The following is a 25,098-nucleotide window of genomic DNA, read 5'->3' as shown; positions in this document are numbered from 1 at the left end:
CCTCCTCTCTCCATAATGTTTTGTCTTTAAAATTTCCACATTTTATACAACAGTCCCCTCCTATTGACTTGTCTGTCATACTTCTATTACCCAAGGAGACACCCCATACCTTCCCAGTAGCCTCAGCACATACCAACCACTGCCTGAATTTTTAACCTCTGACTCCTCTTCCAGGCCTCATATTTGTGCTTCCGCCAATATCTGGGGTTTTTTTGTGAAGCAAGACAGATTAACTTAATCCGAGTCCTCATAGTCTTCCCAGTACTAGAGATATCTGCTATTCTCTTAATATTTGATCCATTGCACTTTTCCAGGTTGCTTGGTTCAGCTCTGATTAAAGCCAGAAGCAATGGTATCCAAGGCAAAAGTGCCTCACCTGTAACTATGCCTTAACACAGTTGTTTACAATAGTGATTATTCTTCAGTGGTTTTGTGGACTCAAATAGTATCTTCTTTTGCTTATCTGTCCTTGTTCAAACCATAAATTCTTCCTGAAACCCTTTCCTAGCAAAGTCAACAGAAAACAAAACAGACCTCAAGAGTTCACACAGTCCATGACTCTACCCCAAGACAGGATCAGCTATACCAGGAACACTGCTAATAGACTCCTGAAAACTTCATTCCAAGGTTCTTGAAAACTTGCAGCAATAGAGACTCTAGAAACCTCTCTTCCAACACCCACTTAAGTGTGTCACTGTCTTTGAAGAATTTGGTTTAACATAAATAAGCGTTACTCATAGTAACTTTTATTACTGATAGTAATATAAGTTACTTATTATGGTATCACTGATATTACTGATAGTAGTATATGTTACTTATATAATAACTTATATTACTGATAGTAGGTTTAGGAATGCTACTTGCAAATCGATGCACTGAAGTTCACACCAGGCTCTCCGTGCATTCTAAACTGAAGATAAATCTTTTAAGATAGTCTTTGTGAAGCAGACATGCATGATGGGGAGCTGTGAGAAGCAGCTCTTCAGTTAATAGGTACTGCCGAATTAGAATAATGTTTGGTTATATCTGTTGCATAATAGAGTGCAAACATTTTAGCATTGTTCTCTTTCATTAATTATTGAACACAGTTTAACAGCAAGATAATATATGGGTGTGAAGCTGAATAGCTGCTAATTCCTATTTTAATTGTAATAAAAATCACGACACTGTAAAAATGAGTTGTAACTTCTTGACAATACTTTGAATTAAGAAGTTTAACAGTCTTATTAAGAACCAGTCTCAGCAACTCACCTAACGTTTGGTTGTGTCCCCAGAAAATAAACACTGAAAGTTCATCTTTGCCATGACTTGGGGCCTGGGTAGTGAGGAGGACATCCATTTGGGAATCTCCATCATAATCTCCAGGAACCACACTGGTTATGGTGACACCGAGAGATCTGGAATTAAAAACAAAAGCCCCCACATGCAAATAATTGTAAAAAGGTGTGCCTGAAAAAAGCACTTGTGTGGCCAAAGGCTTGCCCAATTATAATTAGTTGGTCCAATACAATACTACCCTTCCACAACCTTATTTATGATAAAGTCCTTATCCATTGCAAAAGTATCTCAAAATCAGGCACCTGACAGGCTGTCATTGTCTAAGGAAAATGACATTTTAACTCTAAACTTCAGCTATCAGGCATTCTTCAGCCATATCCTGTTTGTTAATGCTATCTACACGTCATTAAATCCTTGCATTTGTTGTAGAACCAGTCCTCTAAAATGTGTTTCAGTGAGCAGGATCTTTTGGTTTCATTCCAAGAGCACGAACATAAAGCAACAGCAGCTGTTTAAACAGCAGGCGTCAGGCACAGGTAGATTTTTTAAAAGACAATGCCATTTCCTCCTATCTTCTTCCAGGTCTTACCACTCCTTCCTACCTTTGATTGTTCTCCTATCTTTTTTTAATTGCTTACCTACTCAGACTCTGCTTTACACACACAAACACAGATCACTGTTAAGGATTAAAAGCAGGTAATTTCTAATGCATTAAACAAATTAGTTCCTTCCACGACAGGAGGGAATAAGGAAAAATAAAAATATGTAGAATACAGAAGATGAAGCTGAGCTGTAAAAGCAATTTAACTTTTAACAAACATAATACTATTGGTAAGCATTATTCATAAGCAATAACTGTAATAGCATTACAGGATATTAAAGCTAGACATATATATGCACATAAACAGATTGGTTTACATTTATTAAAAACTGATGTTTTTTTAAAGGCCACATGTAAATTTGAGAAAGGAACAGATCTCTACATAGAAATACCAGAACACCAATCTTCATATCTCTTCTAAAGCAGATGGTATTGGCTGGATTCCATTAGTAACTACAACAACTGCATGAATTTCCCTGAAAACATGTCTTGGGATTGAGACTAAAGATACCCACCACAGAGACCTATGTATGATATGGAATGACAGTTTGCTTCACTCAGAAATAAAATTATAAAGATCCAAATCAGCAGCAAAAATATTTCAATATATGGGTATTTTAAATACTAATTTGAGGACAAAACCTAAACCATAAAAATTCCATAAGGGGTGGGAAGTCACACTTATTAGTTAACAACATGAATGACAAAACTCATCTCCACAAATTCTGTCATCTGACCCACAAAATCAAAACAAAACAAAAATGTATCAGGAAATGAATCAGGAAGTTGGTCAAAGAACTAGAGCTCTAAGGGCAAACTGAACAAGTCAAAGAGGTAACAAGAGCACAGACAATTGCAGTCAGTTCCCACTGAGTGCAGAGAGGCACTTTCAAGGAAAACAGCCTTAGGTCCTTTCAGCATTGAATATCCATACTTACTTCATTGGTAGCTTAACACGGGGCTTGAAGTAGGGTTCCTTCTGGTCAGCCAAGAAGATAACCAACTCATTTCCTGCCAAAGCAAGCAAGACCATGAGCAACAGAGGAAGACTGTAAATGGCTTATATACAAACCCAACCTTGAAACAACTGTGCCCCAAATGACCATTCCCCACAACAGCAAAAGCTTTGTGGTTATGTCCCATACCACTACTTCCTTCTCATTCAAAAGGAAGGAAAAGGAGCACTTCTTTAACCCAATTTAAAGCCAGTTGCATCTCAAAGGAATGCTAATATCACTAATCTTCTTTGGGGGTTTAGTGTTAGAACTTCTCTCTGTCATTTTTATCACATCACTTAAAATAAAACTTTCTGTAATGAGTTAAGAAGTATTACACTTGGAAAAGTAATAGGCAGCAGTTCCACAAAACTAATTAAAGCTTAAAAGCTAACTCAAATTAATTCTTTTAATACTTGACGATAGCAGGATCTGATACTGCTTTCCCATGTCAGCTGCCAAAAGCACTTTAAAGGAAACTCAGAAGTTACCTGGTTCCCTGCAGCATCTCCTCACTTAGAGGCAATGATACAAGCAAGTATCATTTCATTATTTCAGGACAATCTAAATAAAAGCCCATCTTTTATGTTGCAGAAATAACTGAAATTTAGGCAAGAGAAAGAAGAACTTTAACCTCAATGATGAAATAAAATTTTCAGTCAGTAAACCACAATACACATGCACTTACTTCTGTAAGTAAAACAATAGCTCACAGTGAAACAACTGTATTTTTTCTTTCTTTCCTTCACTCTCTGATAAACCTACCTGCAGCATCACAAACCTATTACCTATAAAAGAACAATTCTAAGGCTCCAAACTTGAGCTACCACAGTACTTTTTAAGAGCATTGTTCTGTAGCAGAGTTCACAGCTGTGAAATAGCAGACTACAAGGTTCCTCACTACGAAGAAAAGACACCTGCCAGAAACCTGTTGAAGAGAAGGAGAATACACCACCACACGAGTAACTGAAAAGGAGCCCTTTCAGAGAGGCCAGGGGAGACCAGCTCAGTCCCACCCAGCAGGGATGGGACACATTCCTGGATGGGGGAAAGGCCTGGCACACGATGAGGGGCAGGAGTGTGCTGGCTGCCTCAGCTTTGGACAGCATATCTGGGGGCTGACTGGTGGAACAGTCCAGGTATTCCCATTTCACACCTCAGACTCTCACCTGCCTTTTTATTGGCTATTTGGTAAAGTAATGATGAGGATGAAGAAGCAAATGGGTTTTTACACATACCAGGTTCCAAGTTAGTTGCAACACTGAGAAATGAGATTTTTTTGGTCATTAAAGATAGATATATGAAAATTCCAGCTCAGTGCTTACCAACAGTCAAAACAAATTAACTATTAAAAATTATTACATGAACAGAAGAAAGAATTACTACACCACTACATCAATCCTAAATGCTGTTTGCAGTTCTGTATTCTTTCTGATATGAGAGGACAGTAAGAAAGAAAAAAAGTGCATTGGAGGGTGTGAAAAAACAGGAACAGTTTCCATACAAACAACAATTATGTAGATTAGAGGTCTTCAGGATGAATATCTGTGTGATATATAGCAGATATATATATCACACACACACACACACACATATACATATATATATCAGAGATAAATACCACGGAAGTTTCCCAAATTCCCCAAGGAAATGCAGCGGGTGATTAGGGGAATGATCACTCATTGCCCAGAACTACCAGCAGAGGCATCAAACATAACCAGGAGATGGTACAAGCAACCAGCAAGAGCTTCCCCACTTACCTGTCACATGCATAGACTCACAAAACAGGTGAGTGTATGCACAATTCCATTTATTTGTATATTCTGAGTTTCAAAAAGTGACTAAACCCAGAGTCCACTGGTACTTTTGAATTGGTCTTGCAACAGGATACTTCTGGATCTAGATTACCCCATACATTCAGCGAGTTTATAATTTCTTACATGAGCACAACCTGATTTTCTTTTATGCATCTGAGCACATGGAACATTACTCTCATTCAACTGAAGTAATGCAAGATCAGAACAATAATATATATTCAGCAAAAGGCCCAAGACATCATTCCCATTTCCTTATTAAGGGTCAGGATGCTTAGAACTGGGCTGCTTTACATACCCCTGTTCCCCAAACTCTCATGTCATCTCCAGTGCTCATTTCCTCACTCTGTTTACAATTGGCTGCCATTTATCCCACCATTTAGAACTGTCTATTACCTTTTGTTTTGAAGGCATTCTATAGTTACTTCTTATCAAGACTTAGGTTATGAAAAATAATGTTTTCAATTAGGTTATTTCAAGCTGATTTTTACAGTAAGTATCACATAGGAAAATGACTTATCAAGTGCTGCTATGGAGACAGAAATAAATAATGAATCTCCTTTCTGAAACTTCCATGTTTTTATATGAAAGATAAGAAAGTAAAAACTAAATCTCTTATCATGGACATTCATTTTAATTCTGACCATTTTTTCAGTAGATGAGCCAGTGGAGCATTTTCAGGGAGCCATGCATTTCAATACCTCAGCTAGATGGGAAAGTCACTCATGCTTTACCAAAGCCACTTAGAGAAACATTTCTGAGATTGAAGGAATAAAAAAGGTGAATTTGAGAATAAATTTATTATCTTAATGTGCAACTTCAAGAAAATAAAATAATCCAAGATTAATGTCTGCAAATAACACTGACCACTGAAAATAAGCCCTGATTTGAGGTCTTCCCATATCTGAAGCCTTAAGAGAAACTTGTGGCAGGTGGTAGCTGTGTGTAACAAATTTCTCTACCCTGACACTTTAACATAACGTTCAAAGTAGGATAATGTGCAATTTATCCTCCTCACATCCGCAAAACGTTTCCAAAAACATTGTGAAAGCAGGAGCAAAAAACCAATGTATGACCATTCCACTTGTAGGAATTATTTCACGACCATAAATTCAACTTTAAAGAAATATATGCCCTATATGAACCCTTACTCCAGTGCAAATTGAATACATCGTATTCCACATAGGAAATACCTCGGGAGCAAAGCAGCTGTCAGTTTCATCCTGCACAGTGTAGTGCTCACTGCGCCGGCCCTCGGCGACACAGCCCCGGGCACTCAGGCCGTGCTCGGGGAGACAGCGAGCAGCCGGTAACCCACAGATCCACAGGGATCGTAGGGCTCAGCGAGCCCACCTGCTGCTCCTCGCCGGGCAGCTCGCCCCGGGAGCGCCGTCCCGCACCCCCAGCCCCGCGGCAGCCGCTGCCACCCCCTCCCCCCGGGGCTGCCGGGGCAGAGGGGAGGCGATCCCCGGGGCTGTCCGCGCCCCGCGGGCCCCGGCTGCGCTGCGAGAGGACGAGGAGCCCAGCTCACAGCGGCTGTGCCCCCAGAGCCCATGGGCCTGCCGCCGGTCCCGGCCGCGCACTCACCGCCGCGCAGCACGAACAGGTCCGTCTGCTTGTCCGAGTTGAAGTCGCCGAAGGCCGCCAGGGTCCCTCGGGCCTCGGGCCCGAAGAGCTGAGCGGTCACATTCTGCAGGGCGCGGGCGGGCCCCGCCAGGGCCAGCAGGACCAGGGCCAGCAGCGGGGCCAGCGGCGGGCACGGCCCGCGGGCCCCCATCGCGTACGGCCTCGCCCCGCCCGCGCTCTGACGGCAGCGCGGGGCGGGCCCGGCCCGCGGTTTGCGGCAGCGGCGGCGGAGCCTGCGCGAGCCGCTTTACGGCGGGAGCCAGGCAGGGCCCGGCCCGCGCCCTGCACCCAGCGCCGGGGGCGCTCCGGGATCGCTCCGCGATGGCGGCGACCTACATGGCTGATGTGAGCTGGAAGATGCTGGAGTTGCGCGCTCGCTCCAAACGCTCAGGTCTGACCTCTTGGCTAGCCCGGAGGAGCTCCGGGGATCCCTCTGCCTCCTGTTGCTCACCGCCCCGTTCCCGCGCTCCCTGCCCCGCTCCCGGCCCGGGGCTGTTTCCCCGTCCCCGCCGTGTCTCTCGCCGGTGGCGGTGCCCGGGTGGTCCCGGCCGTGAGGGGCACAGGGGACGCCTTGGCGGGCACAGCCCCAGGTGCCGCTCAGGTGTCATTTGTGCCCACGGGTGCAAAGGCAGCTGCTCGTGGCGTGTTTAGTATCGCAGTTGTATAAAGTGTTGCAGCTGTGGAACAGATGAAGTGTTTAGAGGAATGCACCAGCTTTTGCCAGGTTTCTTTTAGGTAAACGTAACCTTTTTACAGCATGGGAGTTTCTTGTTCTGAACGTGGACTGTGTGGCAGCTACGTTCTGGCCTAAACCAAAGGGTGATGTTTGCCCAGTTAGCCTGAATTTCTGAACTTCAAAAAACTCGGAGTTTGAATTTTTATTTTTTTTAAAGTAAAATACAGTCCTAATAGGGCTTAATTGTTCTAATGAAAAAAGTTTTCGAGAAGATCCCAGTGTTTATTTATATGCCATACATGCTTGTAAAACTCAATTGTTTCTTATTTGCATGTTTGGTTGGTTTTGTTGTGCTAATGACTGATCAGACAGTGTGAGAGGAAAATGGGGCTTTATGAGGGCTCTAAAGAATTGGTTGTTTAAAGACTGGCCTGATTAATTTGGCTTCAAAAGTTCCTTTTAGGTATAGATTGATTGGCAAATCCCACGATTAAGACTGCCCACTAAAGGAGGTGTTACTTTGCGGCCGGTTACGATTACACGGTGCTGTCATCTGAAGGTTGATTGACAAATGTAGCCACAGAGCTGTACAAAACCAAGGCTGGCAGCTGCATGTTCGGAGTGTGTGAATCCCAAGTCTCAGGGCAGCGCACGAACTTTGGGAATCCCCTGCAGCAGAGTCAGGCCTGTGTTTGCAGAAGGCATTTGGGTGGTTGCAAACTCTTGACCTTTTCTTAACTGCTGCTGCCCGTTACATTTTTGTTAAATGTATAAAGAATTGTCTTCTGTGCAATGACAGATTGTTACTATAGTTCACTTCTTTCTTTCCCAGTTCATACAGATTTTGTCCAGAGATTGTCTAGAGATTTGTTCATGGCATTTTATATAATAACTGAAGAAATTTACTCAAGAAATAAACATTATTTTAGTTGAAAAGTTCCTCTGATAAAAGAGTTTATTTAAAAATCAAATTTTATTTAATATCTTTCAGGTAACATTCATATCTAAAAATAAAAATAATGTTCTTCTATTTCAAGCTTACTGCTGCATCTTTATGTTGAAATTTGTATAACTTCAGGGCTTTTTACTTCCTTTCTGGCCCTGTCAGAAGGCAACGTGGTTGGGATTATCGTAGAAAGTGACTGAAACTTCCCCATGTGTTTCTGGTTTGGCTGAGGCCTGTGCTGGAGTCCCAGCTCACAAACAGCACTCTTTGGTTTGGTTTTGGTTTTTCTTTACTAGTGTGCTGCTTGGAGTAAGTGTAGTAAACATGGAGTACAGGCACATGTGCCTGAAATGCACAAGTGATTCATGTTTTATAGCCTGCAGCAATTTATCTTGTAAGACTCAATCCTGTGGGAGGTAATTTGTATCCTCATGTTTATGTGTATTAAATTATGACTTACTTTTTTTTCCAGTAAAACCAAATTTTATTTAGAAATTTTCATTTCCCTTCCTGAAACAATAAAATACTGTTTCATTTGTTGCTAGTGTGATTAGGAGCAGATTATAAAGGTATTCAGTAGTTGACTAATCTAAAGCCCCTGAAATTTTGGTTACTTAAAAACATGTAAACTTTGAAGATTTGGAAAAACTTGTCATCATAATTGCAAACACTTTTTTTCTTATTGTGTATTCCAGAGTGGAAGATGTCCTACCTCAAATAGCTGAGATATTCAGTGCCATAAGTAATATATAAGACTGCAAGAAACATCCTGGTGTAGATTTCACATGGGATGAAAGCAGCACTATGCATAAGCAGAGTTTTAGCTTCTTGTCATTAATGTTGCTTCACACTTTCTTATGTGCTAGTTAAATCAGTATTTTTATTTCGTCTTGAATATATCAGATTGCATTCATCACCTTTTGGTGTTTATAGCAAATTTTCTATTGAATAACAAAGCTCACATCAAATATCCAAAAGATGGATTTTTTGTAAACTGTGTCCTTTTACTCAGATAAGTTTCATGGAAGTAAAAGCAAAATAAAACTGAGAGGTCAGTGTAGAAGAAGGAAACATTAGATGTAATGAAAGTTTGTGCTGTGCACTCTGTCATGTTAATAACTCCACTAACATTGCTTTCACTTAATTTAATGCTGATTGCCTTTAACATTTACTAAACAGTTTTGAAACCTACTGTAGCTTAGCCTGAGACGTTTGTGATTAGCTGCACCAATTTGAAATGGCCAATTTGGATGATGACAGAGCCTCCTCTGCGCATGCTTTTTTAAAATTTGGTAAGTGTGCAGTTCTGTGTTTTGTTTTTGTTTGTGGCTATTTAATTCAACAAAAAATAATTGTGTGTTTTGTTTCAAGCAGTGTTTTGTGCTAGTAGATTTTTAGCACTGTACAGTTGAACTTAAAAATTTGAACTCTTTCAGTGTAAATTTCTTGAAATTGTAATCTACTTAGATTGAAATCTGCTGTCAAATCTTCCTGTTTTGTTTGTGTTTTGTGTTCCTGTCAGCATCTCTTAGTGCAACCATCTCTGAACTCAAATTTCTCTTTTAAGATGACAGTCACGTGAAAGATGCCTTAAGAATGGTGTTTACAATTGGCTCCTAAAAAGCCCCAACGTGACTGGTTTAGAGATAAGTAAAATTTCCGGTCAGTCAGTCATCATTGGTTACAAAGTCTGACTTGTGGAAATTAAGTGGAAGCAAAGTAAAGGCCCTTGGCACAGCTTCTCCTCAGGTACAGCAGAAGCTAGAATACATGAAGTCAAGACTATTACTGTGTATTTTGAAAGGAGTTTGACTGGGATCAGATATATCCATATGTGAAACTGTGATTGGGGAAGACTCTTGTGTAGTCCTTGTTGAAGCACAGTAGTAGTCCAAGTGCTAGTGAGACTAACCAAGTAAGGGGATACAACTGGGTGATTTGGACTCCCCTGCCTTGCCCGTGGCTTTTCAGTTTTGCTTCTCTCTACATCAAAGAGCATATGATGAATTTACAGTGTAAAAAAAAAATAACTCTTTCCTAATTATTATGTAGATACTTGATGTTTCTCTTGTTATGATGCAAAATAAACATTTTTAGTAGTTTTAACACTTACTGTTTTGAATTCTCAGAAATGGCAATGCCTGCCTTGAATATCCTGAATGGTTTCCTGCCTTGGTTGTAGCATTTGCAAGGCTTGTGTGGTAGACTTTGGCATTTTGGTTATGTGAAGTTCCTGTGTACTGGCACAATGGTCAGTATTTTATTTCTGGTGTTCAGTAGCTTTTGTGAGTTGTTAGTTACTGTAAATCCTGAAATCAGTAGTTTGCATTAAGTGTAATACATGGCACAGAGAACTACCTTTAGATGATTAGGAAACAGAGAAAGGACAAAATAAATTGGTAGATATTTTTTTCTTTTTCCTCTCTGGTGACCTGTGACAGGACCTGAGGGAATGGCTGGAGCTGTGTCAGGGGAGGTTTAAGTTGGGTATTAGAAGGAGGTTCTTCAGCCAGAGGGTGTTGGGCACTGGAACAGGCTCCCCAGGACAGGCCACAGCGCCAAGCCTGACAGAGCTCAGAAAGAATTTGGACAATGCTCTCAGGCACAGGGTGGCATTCTGGGCTTGTTCTGTGCAGGGCCAGGAGCTGGACTTCGACAATTCTTGTGGGTCCCTTCCAACTCAGGATATTCTGTGATTCTGTGAAATACTAATTGAATTACTTGCACAGTGTAACACATCATTTTTGCTTTGTAAATGATAGTTTAAAAGCTTTGGCACTTCAGTCCTATTTTAATGAGACTATTGCAAGATTTTACTCATTTTTACCTGTGTTATCATCACTCAACCTAGGTAACAATTCATACCTTTTGTTTACTTCTACTATGTATTCAGGTAGAGGAAAACTTTAATACCTTTTGCATCTTCCTCTCCAAGCCCTTCTCCTGGTGTTTCCTTACCCTTTTTTCATTGAATTGTAGAACAGTTCAGTCTGGAAGGGTTGTCAGGATGGCACCTACTCCAGCCTCTTGCTCAAAGCAGGGTCATCAACTATGAAATCATAGTTTCCTCCTGTATGTAGTCATTAAAAATCCCCATGTGATATCATTTCTTAAACTTTGCTGTGAGTAGAAATAAAATCCTCTTTGGTCCCAATGACTTCTGTAATGTGAAGATGTCATTGCCCTTACTAATGCTGGGTAATGAAAGTTACAGTGTTCTGAGGTCCAGAGCTTGTTCCTGGCTCAAGAGTTTGATTATGTCCAGACCTAGCGTCACATTAAAGGCTGTGGTCAGCTTTCATTCTTATCAAATCTAGAAAGAAATCTTGTATTCTCAGCTTTTTTCTTTTGGTCTGTCCTGATTTAATTATGCAAATCAACATTTTCTTGTGTTCTTCTGGCATGTGAAATGTTGGGAATAAAGTTCTTGCCATGTTGCTTCCATTTGTTTGGGATTAACTTTGTGCAAGTGTTTGCTTATATTAATTCTGTACTTTGAAAAAATTGAATAAACCGTGCTTGTTGAAATCTTTGCTTCTTGAAAGCAAATCTTTATCCATAGACTCAGTACAGAATTCCATTCTAATCCCTATTTTTCTTTAATATCCACAATTACTGCCATCTTCAAGGAGGTGTGTGTGTGTTCAAAGCTTCTGTATATACAAATTTGGGAGCAGAGTTGTTTTAAAGTCATTTTGGTCATAGCTTCTGAGTTGAAACATTTGGACAGTTTATATCTCTTCCCTTAAAGAGCAGTTAATGCTAATCTCAGGTATAACTGGAATAAAAATGAGGTGGATGGGAAAGTACTTTAACTTCAGGATGACATAATATTTTCAGCCTCCAGAGCTTGTATATACAAAGGATTGAAGTTTCTTCCTGTTCTTTAATACTTTGAAAGGAATGTCTATCATTTTTAGTAATCATTCAACTTGAAGAGTGGCAAAATCATATTACTCTGGAACCTGTAAATGGTAGGAAATGAAAGGGGATTAGTTTTCCTTCAGATTATGAATATAGGATGTTTAGTCAGTGCAATGTCTAAAGGCAAACAGGGTTTAATTGGACTTGGGATCAAGACTTTGAGTGTTCTCTTATCAGACATTAATTATACTAATGCAGGAAGTGACACTTTGATTTTCTATCAGTTTTTTACTGATCTTGAAGTAGGTGCTGCCTGCAGCAATGCACTTGTGGTGTAAGGAAATAATGGGCACACTTCATTCTTTGTGGAAAAAAAGCTGAGCTCCCATATACCCTATTTAAATATTGGATAGTTACACCACTAGACAGCAGAAGAAATAGTAAATCAACAAAATGGGTTTTTATGTTCTTCCTAGCACACCTACTTATTTACCCAAAATAAAACTCACACTGTATGGCTACAACAAAGTGATGTATTTATGAAAAACAGTATTTAAAATTAATGTCCTCATTCTGTTCCTTCCAAATGCTAATATACAAACTGAGACCTCCAGGGTACTATTTGCATATGTCATTCTGTTATGTTTAGAGTGCTGCAGTCTTGCTGTTGTCATTTTTTAAATTTTTTTTTTTTCAGTTTGAAAACCTATTTTAAATATGTAATTGAAAATAGCTTTCTATGACAGGTTTTTATATTGCTGAACTCTTAAATAGATTTTGGATGAGACTGTAGACAGGCTTTTTTTCCAGCCATCCTAAAAATAGCTTCCTCTGTGTTACAGGCTCACTCCAAAAGCACAAGGAAGGAGCAGCTTCGTGTTTGTCCTGACTGTTCCTTGCTTTGATTAAGTTGTGATAGTAATGAAATGTAACTTACCACATCATTTCTCCAGGAGAATGCTGTAGACACCCAAGCAAAACATAAACTATATAGATGCTAATGAGGAATTAATGAAGAATATGTGGAAAACTTTGATTAAAGCAAGTTCTCCTCCTTGTAGTAGGAGTAATTTTAGGGAATACTTCCAAAGCATAAAACTTTCCTTTTTGTCAGTTTTTCAAACTTAGAATTCATTTCACCTTTCTGTTCCATCAACAGTCTACTCTGACTGTTTTACTATATTTCTATTAAAGTTTCGAACATCTAGAATAATGTAATTTGTAGATGGTGGTGTTTTGACATTTTCATGCTCTCTATTCTGTTTAATCTTCTTTCTGCACAAAGTTGAAACCTTTGAATGCTCTGAAATAGAAGAATATGTTTGCTTTTTGTTCTTGATAACTTTGTTTTGTTTCTCTGTTGGCCACAGAGGGTCACAGTTTGTCTGGTAAGTATTTGAATTAGAACAATTTTAGTTCAGGAACTTTTGACTTGTGTGTGTGTGTGTGCCTGTGGATGCTCAGGTGTGTTAGCAGCCTGCAGGAAGTGGGCATTCTGAACCTGTTTCACACACAGATATGGTGGTGGATATGCATATGATATATAATTTGCTAATCTAAGAGGTAGAATCTTAATTTTGCCTTTGAAAATCTAGTAAGTGAATTTCTCATAAATTTGCTGCTTTTTATGCACTGACTTCCTGAAGATTTTTTTTCCTTTGTGTATTCTGTCCTTTCACTACAACACTGTACAAAATTACAGTTACTGCAGCTCACTGTGTTGTGTGCTTTTGCAAGATAACTGAATTAATTGTATAACACTATAAATTATGAATCATCTCATGGACAGGGATTTGTAGGCTAAAAGTAGAAAAACGAAATTGCTTTGAAAAATGGATTTAAATTGGTTCAGAATGTTCATTATTTATTTATTTATTGTAATAGAAGAGACAAAAGCTGTGGTATGTTACAAGTTTTTCTTTTCCATTGCAGAACAATTTCATTTCTTTTGACTTTGTTTTTTTAGGCAGCTCAAATAAACTGGGCTCTCTGTCCTTCCCTTTCAGGCCCTTTCCCACATGCAGGTTTTTATTTCTAACTTAACCTCACCCAGAGAGGAAAGAAAAGGCTGTAGGGGAAGCTCAGATGGGTTGGGAAGCATCACCAGGGCCTCCATGCAGAGCAGACACCCAGGGGTCTGCTCAGGGAGGGGTGGATATTTTTCCACTCCTGTGCTTGCAAAGCAAAGGTAATACTAACCTGGGTGAGGTTCGAATTCTTGAAGGGCAAGAGACATTTTGTTCTCTCCCCACCGAAGGACTTGATTCATAAAGCTTCTGTCACCATTCCACACACATTTCAATTAGGTTGGAAAAGACCACTGAGGTCAAGTCCAGCATTTGACCAAACACTGTCTTGGCAACTGGACAAGGCACTGAGTGCCACATACAGTTCTTTCTTGAACACTTTTCTTTTTCTTCATTTTGTTTTCTTGATTTCATGGGGATGAGAGTCCTGTGTATGGACAATCTCATGTCTGATGCTTGGGAATGTGCTGGGATTGCCAAAGAGGCACTGTGAAAAGGAGCACTCACTGTGTCCTGCCAGAACTGCTTGGCTGGCTGGGCTTCCCTGGCCCTGCATTCCCTGAGCTTTTCAGAAGGGCAGCATCCAGTCCGGAAAGGGGGAATTCTCATTCTTCCTGTTAGCACATGGCTTTAGGGGAGATCTTGCCGTCCAGAACACTGAATAAAGCCCAAGTGATTTATGGAGGAGAGCAAGATGTTACTCTGAAATTAGAACTTGGAAATGGTTCACCCCAGTAATTTTTAATAGGTAGCTCAAGTCAGCTCTCAATAAAACTGACTTCTCAGGTGCAGATAGGGAAGCAGTGGGACAGTGAGAATGAAAGACGGTGAATTGATAGCATTGTATTTCTCTGGAATACAGGTAATTTGTGGGCTTTATCTGTTTAATAGCTCGTTTAAGCTTCAGTAGCGTGTGGGAACAAGCCACTCTTATTCTGACATGAGATCAGCTGGGCTGACTCTGGTGGTGGGTACAAACAAGGTTGGGATAGGTGAAACCCTGATAGTATTGAACATCTTCACCATTTTAGAAGGCAGGTAGGGCAGTAATAATTGACTATGGTCTACTTTTGTCCCTCTTCTCTTTTTCTGCATATCTTCTGGAATTTTCTCTGTAACGTACTTGAGTGCTAAGAAAATGTTCCTAGAAAATTCTTAACATTTAATGGTTGTCGTCAATAATTAACTATATATTTATGTAGCATTTGCTGTAGTTGAGTATCTAGGAGGCATTGGAGATACAGATGGAGGTCTGGTTTGTGTAGACAGGCACTGTAGAAAAAATTCTCTGAGACTGTAGAGATAACAATTTTTTTGTTTCAATTAAAGTTCAGTAAATTGTGCTTTTGTATAACAACATGAAAAAATACCCAATTGCAGTAATTTATAGCAGTATTAGAATTATGAAACTGATTCTGATCTTGATTTTGGTTTTCCTTTTTTATTCTTATTTTAGGTTCAATTTATGAGCCACTTAAATGTATTAACCTTCCAAAACCAGAGGGGGAAACTCTGTGGGATAAATTAAATCATTACTATAGAATTGGTAAGTTAATAATGCTTGAACTAACCTGGATGTGAGTTAGAATTGATATTTGCATGATAAATACCGGTGCTACGTTATTCCTACTTAAAGATAGTTTCCTAAACTTCTGCTGGAAGTTTGGAAGGTGCAAAGAGGAGGGCTGAGTTACACTTCTTGCTGAAAATCAAAATGTCTATTGAAAATCCAGTCCAGCTGTAAGACTGAATTTAGTATTATTTTGCATAAAGGGGTAGCTTAGGATTGGAGCATTGACCAGATACAGCTGAGGAAAAACTTAAATGGACAAAAGCTTTCTTGCAGCACTTGGAGCAGTTTGGTAGGTGATCAGTTAGAAGTTCTTTTTTGTTATTAATGGTGCCATAATGTATTTTTGTGTTGAAATTTAATTTGTTAGCTAATTTCAAGCCAACTTTAGTGCTTTTCTTTTCATTATGAGGCTATTTTACGCCAAAACCATTCAAGAAGCAATGATTGCTTCTTGTTAGATTGTTTTGGGTTTTAGTATGTTTGTGTTATAATGAAGTCCTGCCTGTATTCTAAAATCAGGGTTGCTTAATGGCTGTGCAACTGACAGTTTAAAATTTAATTTTTACTCAGGTGGGGGTATAGAATAGAAACAATTTTCCCATCACTCTAAAAATGTGGGATGAGACTCCATTCAAATGGCTTTTTGAAGTGAAATCTCAGTTGTACCTGGTTTATCCATAGATGTGTTGCTTTTTTAGATGCATTGCTTTTAGCTCTTTTACAAAGGAGATGTTCAATTTGCTTTTTTAACACTTGGCAGCAACAAATCTGTGATGGTGCTTGCTATTTATCTCAGGCAATTATGCTGCTGCTACAGTAAAAATCTACTACTGAATTTATGCTTCATTTATAATAGTCTACATTGACTTTTTCAGGTCATATTTTATCAAAGTTTTTGTTGTAGGGTATCAAGACACGGAAGAATATAATGCAAAAAACTGTAAAACCTTGTAATTTTCATTTAAAATACTTAGTTTCTAAGTATTCCACAAGGACAATAAAGAGGCCTTCATAAAATTGATGCTTGATAACAATCTGTGGAAAAAAAACCTGCTTTCCTGTCTTATGCTGAACAAATTATTGTTAGAAAGGTCACATTTGAGGGCATTAAGCCCAGTTTCAGTCTTGTAGCATTCTGGTTATTATATAGCCTTATGGAAAAAAAATTCCCCAAATGCAAAATATTGAAGTACAAAAAGAATTAAAAGAATATTTAGTATTTTTCTGAACTCAGTTTTAGCAACTTGAAAATTTCTGTCTTACTCTGTTTTTGTATCAAGGTACTGACTTAAGTAATTGTAGTTGTCCTTTTCCTCACTTACTCCTTTCTACTTCTATAAATATTGATGCAGTTGTCTGGCCTGAATTAAAAATGTAATTATTATGAATGTAGAGTTCTGGAGAGTTTAAGCATTTAACTGACTGGGGGGGCAGTTGACATAATGTAGTCACTTTTTACTTCTGTTTGCATAGAAAGGAAATTACTGGGTTGCTTTGTAGGAATTCTGTACAAAGTGGGTTGTGCTAGAACAGAGTCATAGAAATAGTTTTGAATTCTGCTGGGGTTTTGTGTAAAAAGGTCTAATTTGACTGTAAAAACAATGTAACAAATTTTGTGTGTGTTTCTCCTTACCTTTCTTTCTCTTATTTTATCTCGTGTATGTTCTAACAGGTTGTTCACACCTTGATCTATTCCTGAAAATCTATTCAGAAATGGGAAGAAATACAAATGTTGCTAACAACCTTTTTATTTTTCCTTCTTCCAGTTAAATCAACGTTGCTGGTCCATCAAAGCCCAACCACAGGTCTGTTCCCTACCAAGACTTACGGGGATAACCAAAAGGCAAAAGTCCACGACAGCCTTTACTGTGCTGCCTGTGCCTGGGCATTGGCCCTTGCTTACAGGTGAATAACTTCTACACTCGTGTCTCTGCCAAGTTACATTCCCTCTCTTATTCAGTTCCCTGGGAAAGTTTTAAAAGATGAAAGTTTATTAAAAGTACATTTGTAAACCTGTAGAGAATGGTGTGTTTCCAAATCTCAATAAAAATATTTATGAAGGTGCTAGGTTAAAAATGTCACTCTACTTTTGGTAAGTAAACATGTTTTCATATAATGTAATTGGTACCAGTATTTGTTACAGAGGAATTAATGCATGCTACTAAAAATAGAGGTTCTTCTGGCAGATTGTACTCAAGGGATACTGCTTGTTTTAAATCTAGTAGGAGAGTTCAGGGCATTGGCAGGCTTGTTGCAGGCACTAAGAATAATTTACTTGCAAGAGACTGGATGTTATAGTATCAGGAAGAATTTTTTTTAATTCTTAAATTTTGAAATATGAATGCTTGTGTAAGTCACATAAAAAACCCCTTTTTTTATTATTATTTTTAATAAGAAAGGATGACCAGAGCAGTAAATATGTTGATATGAGTGAGGGCACCACTATGCAGCAACATTAGTTAAATACTTAATATTCCAAATCATTAATGTCTCCTTTTTTCTTCGCCCCCTCCAATGCATTTGCAATTTGTTTTATGAGTTATCTCTCTCACCCAGGCGTATTGATGATGACAAGGGAAGGACTCATGAGCTGGAGCATTCTGCTATAAAGTGCATGAGAGGAATTCTCTACTGCTACATGCGCCAGGCCGATAAGGTAAAACTGTGCGGCGGACGTGAGCACTCGCCTCATTCGAAGGGATTAATTAAACTGGGAAAACTAACTGCTAAATAGAGATCAAATTCAGTGTTTCCGTGTGCCCCAGCTCAGAACAGCTGCTTTATTGTTGTCAGGTCACAGTGTTGTTTTAGGGAATAGAAGACAGGAGCATTTTGGGAAGGAAAGTGCAGTGTACGCTTGAAACTTCTTTGTGTTCATTTTGCAGTTATTTGTCCCATTTAAATATTACACCACTGGTAGTTGTGGGGGGTTTTATGTCTTTTTAGTGATTAAATGGAAAGATGTAGAACTACTTTTTGTTGAGGCTGGAGAGTTTTCTTTGCACTGTTATCTTGGTTATTGTGTTTGCAGTTCTTCTCTTTACCTAGCTGATAATTTTGATTGCTTTGCTTGGTTTCTTTAGCAGACATTTCCCAGCAGTATATTACTTAATGACATAAGTTCACAAAGGCACATGTTTCCAAAATGAGTGAGGAAACAGAGTAATTTATTTGTGTTGCAATACAGTTGATTTATTCAGCCCATAATTCTCTTGTGAGTATACTCTAAATATTCAGGCCTTCTCCTTATCAAAATTTAGGTGTGGTGGATTAATTTTGCATAATGGTTAGCAGCAGATCTAGAAGTAGTTAAATATATATATATTCCATGTGGTTATTTGAAGTTTCAGGTCACTGACTTTTAACTGTATTATTGGAAATAGTTTTCATGAAGCCCATAGCTTCCATTACAGCTGAGCACACAAACTGAAATGGGAAGTCCACAGGTAACAATAATAATAAGCAAGTATTGTATTGCCAGTTGTATTTATGCTGACATACGTTTTCTGGGGGGTTGGATTGTTTCTTGAGAGTCTCACATCTTTAAATAATCTTGACCTAAATTGATCTTGTTACATTTGAGCTGTTGTTTTTCTCTTTGATGTACAGTTGTTTGTTTTGGGGATGAGTGCAGATCTGAATAATGAGTGTTAAATTAACAGAGGTGTCACACTGCTGGCACACTGCTTGTCTGGTTTTGCCTTGTTTACTACAGATGCTTTTCTCTTCCTACAGAGTAGTAATAAATGATTTCTGGTACCTAACAGACAGAAGTCAAGCTGGACTTTATTCTGAGTGACTGTGTATGGCCTCGTGTAAAAGGAAGATATTTTTTAATAATATGGATTATATATGCCCAAGACATGACCTGAGCAGATTCTACTGCTTGTAACAAAAATGGCAGATGTTGTGTTCTATTGCCAATGAACATATGAGTTCTGACCTGAAGTGTATTTAATGTGTTTGTGGAGCGGATGTGACAACTCCACAATACAGTATTTGTTTGCTTGTTCTGAGGCACGTGCTGTATGTTTTGTTGGTAGAGAAGAAAATCTCATGAAGGTAGCATCAGTGTTGAAAATACTGTGAAATGTGGATCAGGTACTGGCAATAATGGTTAGAAAATTCTAAAATTTGTTGGAGAGTGTAGTGGTTTGGTCCAAAATACTCATTACTCATAACCTATGACAGAGAGCAAAGCATGACTTGAAGAGTTATGGAGTTACCTTGGTTTTATTTAATTGCCAGCTATAAAGTAATTGTTCCGAAAAGATACTGTTGATTGTAAGGTTTACATAGTGGTCAAACGAAGAAATTTTTTAGTTTGGTAGTAATAATAATAATTTAAATAAGGTATATGATGAATTTGTGTTTGCTAAACATACTAAAATGATTCACTTTGCTTTTATGTTTTGCCTTTAATTCACTTTTAGGTTCAGAAATTTAAACAAGACCCCAAACCGTCTGCATGTTTGCATTCTGTGTTCAGTGCACACACTGGAGATGAGGTTTTCTCCCATAAGGAGTATGGTCACCTTCAGGTAACACATGCCTGTAGATGTAAATCCAAGTTTGGCTGATTTTTTTAATAATATTATTGTTGTCTCCATTCTTCTGTAATGCTGCTGTCTCATTTTGGTTTAATTTGTGTTAGATGTGCTGTATGTGGTAAAACTGAGTTGCCTTTTGCATCTTTTACTGAAAAAGACAAGAGTGTTTTGAAACATAACTCAGTGGTATGTTTTGGCAAGAAGGTACTGAAATAACTGTGTGATTGTAGAGGTAGATGGTTGGTTGTTTACTAAGTTGCTTCTTTTTGAGACCAACAGATGGCTGTCAATAAATAATCCTGGCAAAAAAATGTTGTAGTCAGTAAAGCGGAAGATTTAATATAATCGTAACAGTTAATATTAACATTCCCAGCTTAATTTTCCATAATTTTGAGCAATTTTCATTCATTTAATGTACACTGACAACAGCTTTGCCCAACTGGGAATTGTTCACTGCTTTGCATAGTGGTTCCTAGTCAGACTCATTGCATAACTGATTGTTTTATTTTCTCTCATTTTCTAAATTCTAATCTACTCTTTTTATTTCCCCTTCTCTTTACTTTCAGACCCACCTTTGCTTTCATGACCTTGTTATTTTGCATTCCATAAGTCTGCATAGTCCTTTTAGCTCAAAATTTGCTAGTGAAATTAATCAGAACTGAGACAGTAGGTTGATGATTATTTCATTTCATGGTGACAATATTACTTAAATATTTTGTACAGTAAGTGTTCTGCTTTCAGAAAGTGTATGTTCTGGGAAAAATGCTTTATGAAGTTACCTTAAGTTTTGGACTTTACCTTAGCATTTTGGACTTCTAAGTGGAATTTCCTGAAAAGGCATGTTTTATCTACAGGAGGAGGCAATTTGGGGACCTGGGGAGCACTGTATGACAGTTAAAAGTCTGGTTTTCGTGGCAGCTCAACCCTTCCCATAAACATGAATGCACATTCCCATCTGTCATCAGCGTACCTCAAAATTAGAGGGTTTTCAGCTCTGTGGAGACAAGAGTACAGAGTAACTGAAGGGGGCTTAGCCGGGAAAAATTGAATGTATTATGTAGCCCTTATTGCTGTACTCGGTGCTTTTCAGTTTGCATAAGACACTAGAGTCAGTGGTCTTTAAATACTTTTGTATTTTTAGAACTTGGACCTAATTTTTGATCTGCTGTGCTCCAGATAAGAATCCACTTTTTTTGTTCTAGATGGTTTCTCTAAATTCCATATGATGAGATTGTGGTTTATACCTCATACTGTGCTAAACTTACTTTCTCTATTGGAGTTATATAAATTCTCAATTATAGTAAAATTCTGTAATAAAAAACCCAACCAGCAGTTGCCTTTGATTCCTCAGTGAGTTGGCATTGTGATGCACATCTGTACAGCTGCTGAAGGTAATTACTGTTAACTATATGTGCTGTGGATGGGTACAAAAAAAAATTAGTTTTTCACATATCTGATAATACCTAAATGTTGTAATTCTCCTCCTGTCAGCTGATAACACCACAATACCCACTAGGGCTGAAGTGATTTGCTTTCTAGGTGTGCTGTGCACTATTCAATATACTGCTTGCCTTTCTGGTAACCTACTTGCTAGTAAATTGTCATATATGGAAGCACAAAACCAGCTTGTGACTAAAGTGATTACCTGGGGGTCAAAGCAGTGTGCCTAAGGGAAAACCTTTTCCTAGCACAGTTTGAAATTAAAAAATCATAAAGCATCAGAAGTTTTAGAGGACAATGCTTGTTTGTGCCATCTTTTCCTATTGATCATTTCCACATCATTAGATCCAGAATTTTTGAAGGAGCAGAAGTGGGTTACAGTGGGACCATCTTTGTTAGTGAATTATACCATGTTTAGTTTGTTTACATGACTCCAATAAACAGAAAGTTAATTATAGTTTCCTTTCTGTGTTTAATTACTTCAGATCAATGCTGTGTCGTTGTTTCTCCTCTATTTGGTTGAGATGATCTCTTCGGGGCTGCAGATTATCTACAACACAGATGAGGTACAAATCGATTTCCCATCCTAAAACATGCCTCAAATTGTGTTTTTTCTTGTTTTTATTTCATTACCAGCTGTAAAGTAATTGTCCTGAAAATACACTGCAGGTATTCTGTGATTTGAGTGGAACTCAGAAAAAGTAATGGAATGAATGGATAATAAAATAATAGCTAAAAAAGTGTTCGATGTGCAAAGAGTAAATGTAACATGACATCAAAACTTTTGTAGTTCTCTGCTGTTTCTGATAGCTACAAAGTCAAGAATTAAAAGGTCTGTTAGGATTATTAACTTCTACTTACATTGTTCTCATTTTTCGTATTATTTCAAACTCTGTCAGTGCATCCTGTCCAGTGGAAATTCAATATAATAAATAATGGGGTTAATTTTCAGGGAAGCCTGAAGGACTTTACCTTCAAATATAAATGTATGAGGGTTAAGAAGTTTTGCTGTATCTTTAATTGAAAATAAAACAATTTTATATCTTAGTAAGAGATGTTTGTAGAGAGTGTTAACTTTTCTGTAAATAAGATAATAATAGCCTTGGCTTGAGTACAAGTCATGTCAGGACAACCTGCTGGCCTGCTCTAAAATGAGGTTATGTTTTGAAACTGGAATGGAAAGCACAGATGTGTTTATATATACTTTTTTAATTCTTTTTTTCTCCAATTTTCTTAATCTGGATTTGTTTAAATTTACTCTGTTCTGTTTGATAGTTGCTGCTGTATTACCTTAAAAAGCTTAAATGCGCTTGCAGTACTACCATTAAAGAAAGGGAGATTTTTCCAGTAATAGTGAATTTGCATTATTTTTCTAAAACATATATATTCAGTAATGATTTTTTTTAGATAATTAGAAAACTAAATATTGCAATATGTCTTCTTTCTTTCTTTCTTTCTTAGTTAGATCATATGATAGGTCTGTATTATTTCCTCTGAATTGCCTTTATATCTGTGAGGAGGCAAATGTATATAATTAAGTATTTAATTAGCTTGATATGTAATTTATGTTATCCTCCAGATGTTTGCATTTAATTACAGATTCTGCAGAAAAAGTGCACGTTTATAGACTCCAGTCAGTGGATCTTCTCCACTTCCTTGCCAGGATGTCATTTTCCTAGCAGCTGTCCCGTCTAAATCTCTGCACTATGGAGATTCATAGATTTTTTTACCACAGACCTGCATGTTCTGTTGGTCTCTGCGTGGCTTCGGCAATTGTCAGATCCTGTTAACACCACATAATGATGAAATGTCCAAGGTTTCCCGTGTGTCTAGAGGATGTGGCACTCTGCTGCCCAAACCTGCAGTTGGGTGTCCCTCCCCAGTGCCACCATGGAGGGCTGGATCCAGGCCTTCCCTTGCGGAGCAGCGGTGCTGGCGCGGTGCAGGGTGCTGGCAGATGGGTGCTGTTTGCCAAACCAGCTGTGGGAATGTTTGTACACAGAGCCCTTGGCTTCAGAGGCAGTGCTGCCTCTCCATGGCAGGCGTGGCAGCTGTCACTGAGTTACCCTCTGGTTCATCTGTTGGCAGTGGAAAATTAATTTAATTGCATCTTTGCATCCACAGCAAAGATAACAGTGTATCTTTGTGTGAGTGAATGAATGAGAGCAGTTAGCCACACATTAACCAGCACCATGAGTATTTGCAGTTATCCATGCTGTGTGTGTGCTCTTTATAACACTTCCATCTCCACGTGCTCAACTTTGCATAAATAAGCTTAACACACAACCCATAATTTCTGTAAGTGCCATAGCATTGGTCTGGTTATAACATTTACATGCCTGTCATATGAATGATTTGTTCTCTGAAGATTTTGGTTTGCAACAAGCTATTTGATGGCTTTTTTTGCTGTAAATCTGCTGTTTGGAAACCCTGGTTAGTGTCATAAAATGTCTGTAATTGACAATTTTTTTCCTGTGTTCCAAACACCATCACTGGTAAAAAGTAATCAGTAAGGTTATATATTTCTATGTGGTGCTATTTGCTCTTCATATAAATTTCAGTTACTGATAGATGTGGGAAGGGCCACACTTTTAATCCCTGGGTCTTCTGGCATCATTCAGAGAAAGTTCATTTTAATACAACCAAGTGCTAAATTACAGGGATGAATATACTGGGCATAGCTGAAGAGTAAGACAGGGTTTTCTTGAAAGTAGTAGCTATGAAAAGATTTAGTGTGCAGATAATTGTACACGGGCACCCCATGGTGAAATTTTAGCATAGGCATACTATATACAGAGACAAGTGTGTCTAGAATTATAATGTTGCTGCTGGACTGGTATTGGCATAAAGAGTGTATCTGAAATAGTAAATTTTTTAAATTTAAAGAAAAATGGAGAAAAAAGACAAAACAGAGGTATATACAGGTAACTTAAAATAGAAGCAAGTACCTTTCAGTATAGTCATTAAAAAAAAATCACTTGATTGTAGCATAGTGGATCTTTCTCTGTAGTTCCCCAATATGGTTGTGTTTATAGCCATTGCAATATTTTCCTTTCCACAGTTCCCTAGAATAATTTGGATGGGAGGGAATGGAATCCCTGCTTTGGGTGTAAATCTCGTGCTTGTGGTTAAATTTTCTCTAAGCTCTAATCTGTGGACTCTTTAAAGTGAACTATAAAACTTATGCTCAATTTCATTTTTCTACGGTCGAGCAACTCCAAATACCTCTTTCAACAGTGTAAATCAGGAACAAATATCTGCTTAAATAAGTTCCCAGCTACAGTTGAACACACCTTAAATACCTTAAAATACCCTTCAGTACTTTAGTATTCAGTTGAAATGTGTTGGTCCAAGAGGAGATTTTAATTATAATGAATTGGTATAGATTTTAATTTATCTTTATAAAAGAGTGTGTTTGAATCTGCATAAATATGTATTATCTGGAGCTAATTTAATAAAATTTTGGCATATCAATTCTCTAAAATTAATTAAGAAAAAGCACCAAGATTTTTGTGTTGTAATTTTGTTTTGGTTTCTGATGTTGTTAGGAGAAATCTTTTTGAAAAGATCAAAACACCACCTTTTTGGAGCTCTTCAAATACGTGTCTTGAATATGAAATCATTTTTATCCCTGCCTTTGTTGGAACTTCTTTGTAAATTCACATTGACACCTCAGTTGGGAGAGCTCTTAACATATTGTGATTAAGA

General features: G+C 38.2%; 2 protein-coding genes across 7 annotated transcripts in view; one reads left to right on the top strand and one right to left on the bottom strand.

Annotated features, from left to right (window-relative positions):
- Positions 1-6,486, bottom strand: part of ITFG1 (integrin alpha FG-GAP repeat containing 1) — a 72,122-nt gene extending 65,636 nt beyond the window's left edge. Inside the window, exons 1-3 of the mRNA XM_048316633.1 lie at positions 6,276-6,486; positions 2,818-2,890; positions 1,252-1,397 (exon numbers count right to left, since the gene is read on the bottom strand). Coding sequence (XP_048172590.1) covers positions 1,252-1,397; positions 2,818-2,890; positions 6,276-6,465 — 409 coding nt within the window. The 5' untranslated portion in view covers positions 6,466-6,486. The remainder of the gene's footprint in view (positions 1-1,251; positions 1,398-2,817; positions 2,891-6,275) is intronic.
- Positions 6,487-6,555: 69 nt separating this feature from the next.
- PHKB (phosphorylase kinase regulatory subunit beta) overlaps positions 6,556-25,098 on the top strand; it is a 72,411-nt gene continuing 53,868 nt past the window's right edge. The window contains exons 1-8 of one of the 6 annotated variants that reach the window (XM_048316628.1): positions 6,617-6,705; positions 9,134-9,228; positions 13,171-13,188; positions 15,284-15,373; positions 17,167-17,305; positions 17,957-18,056; positions 19,834-19,941; positions 21,876-21,956. In XM_048316628.1, coding sequence (XP_048172585.1) covers positions 9,174-9,228; positions 13,171-13,188; positions 15,284-15,373; positions 17,167-17,305; positions 17,957-18,056; positions 19,834-19,941; positions 21,876-21,956 — 591 coding nt within the window. In that variant the 5' untranslated portion in view covers positions 6,617-6,705; positions 9,134-9,173. Of the gene's footprint in view, positions 6,706-8,631; positions 9,229-13,170; positions 13,189-15,283; positions 15,374-17,166; positions 17,306-17,956; positions 18,057-19,833; positions 19,942-21,875; positions 21,957-25,098 lie in introns of all 6 variants that reach the window. The other 5 variants (XM_048316627.1, XM_048316629.1, XM_048316626.1 and 2 more) reach the window with 5 other exon arrangements.

The sequence above is a fragment of the Corvus hawaiiensis genome, chromosome 12 (assembly GCF_020740725.1).
Source record: "Corvus hawaiiensis isolate bCorHaw1 chromosome 12, bCorHaw1.pri.cur, whole genome shotgun sequence".
Classification (NCBI taxonomy): Eukaryota; Metazoa; Chordata; class Aves; order Passeriformes; family Corvidae; genus Corvus; species Corvus hawaiiensis.
This window is presented reverse-complemented; position numbering and strand designations above follow the sequence as displayed.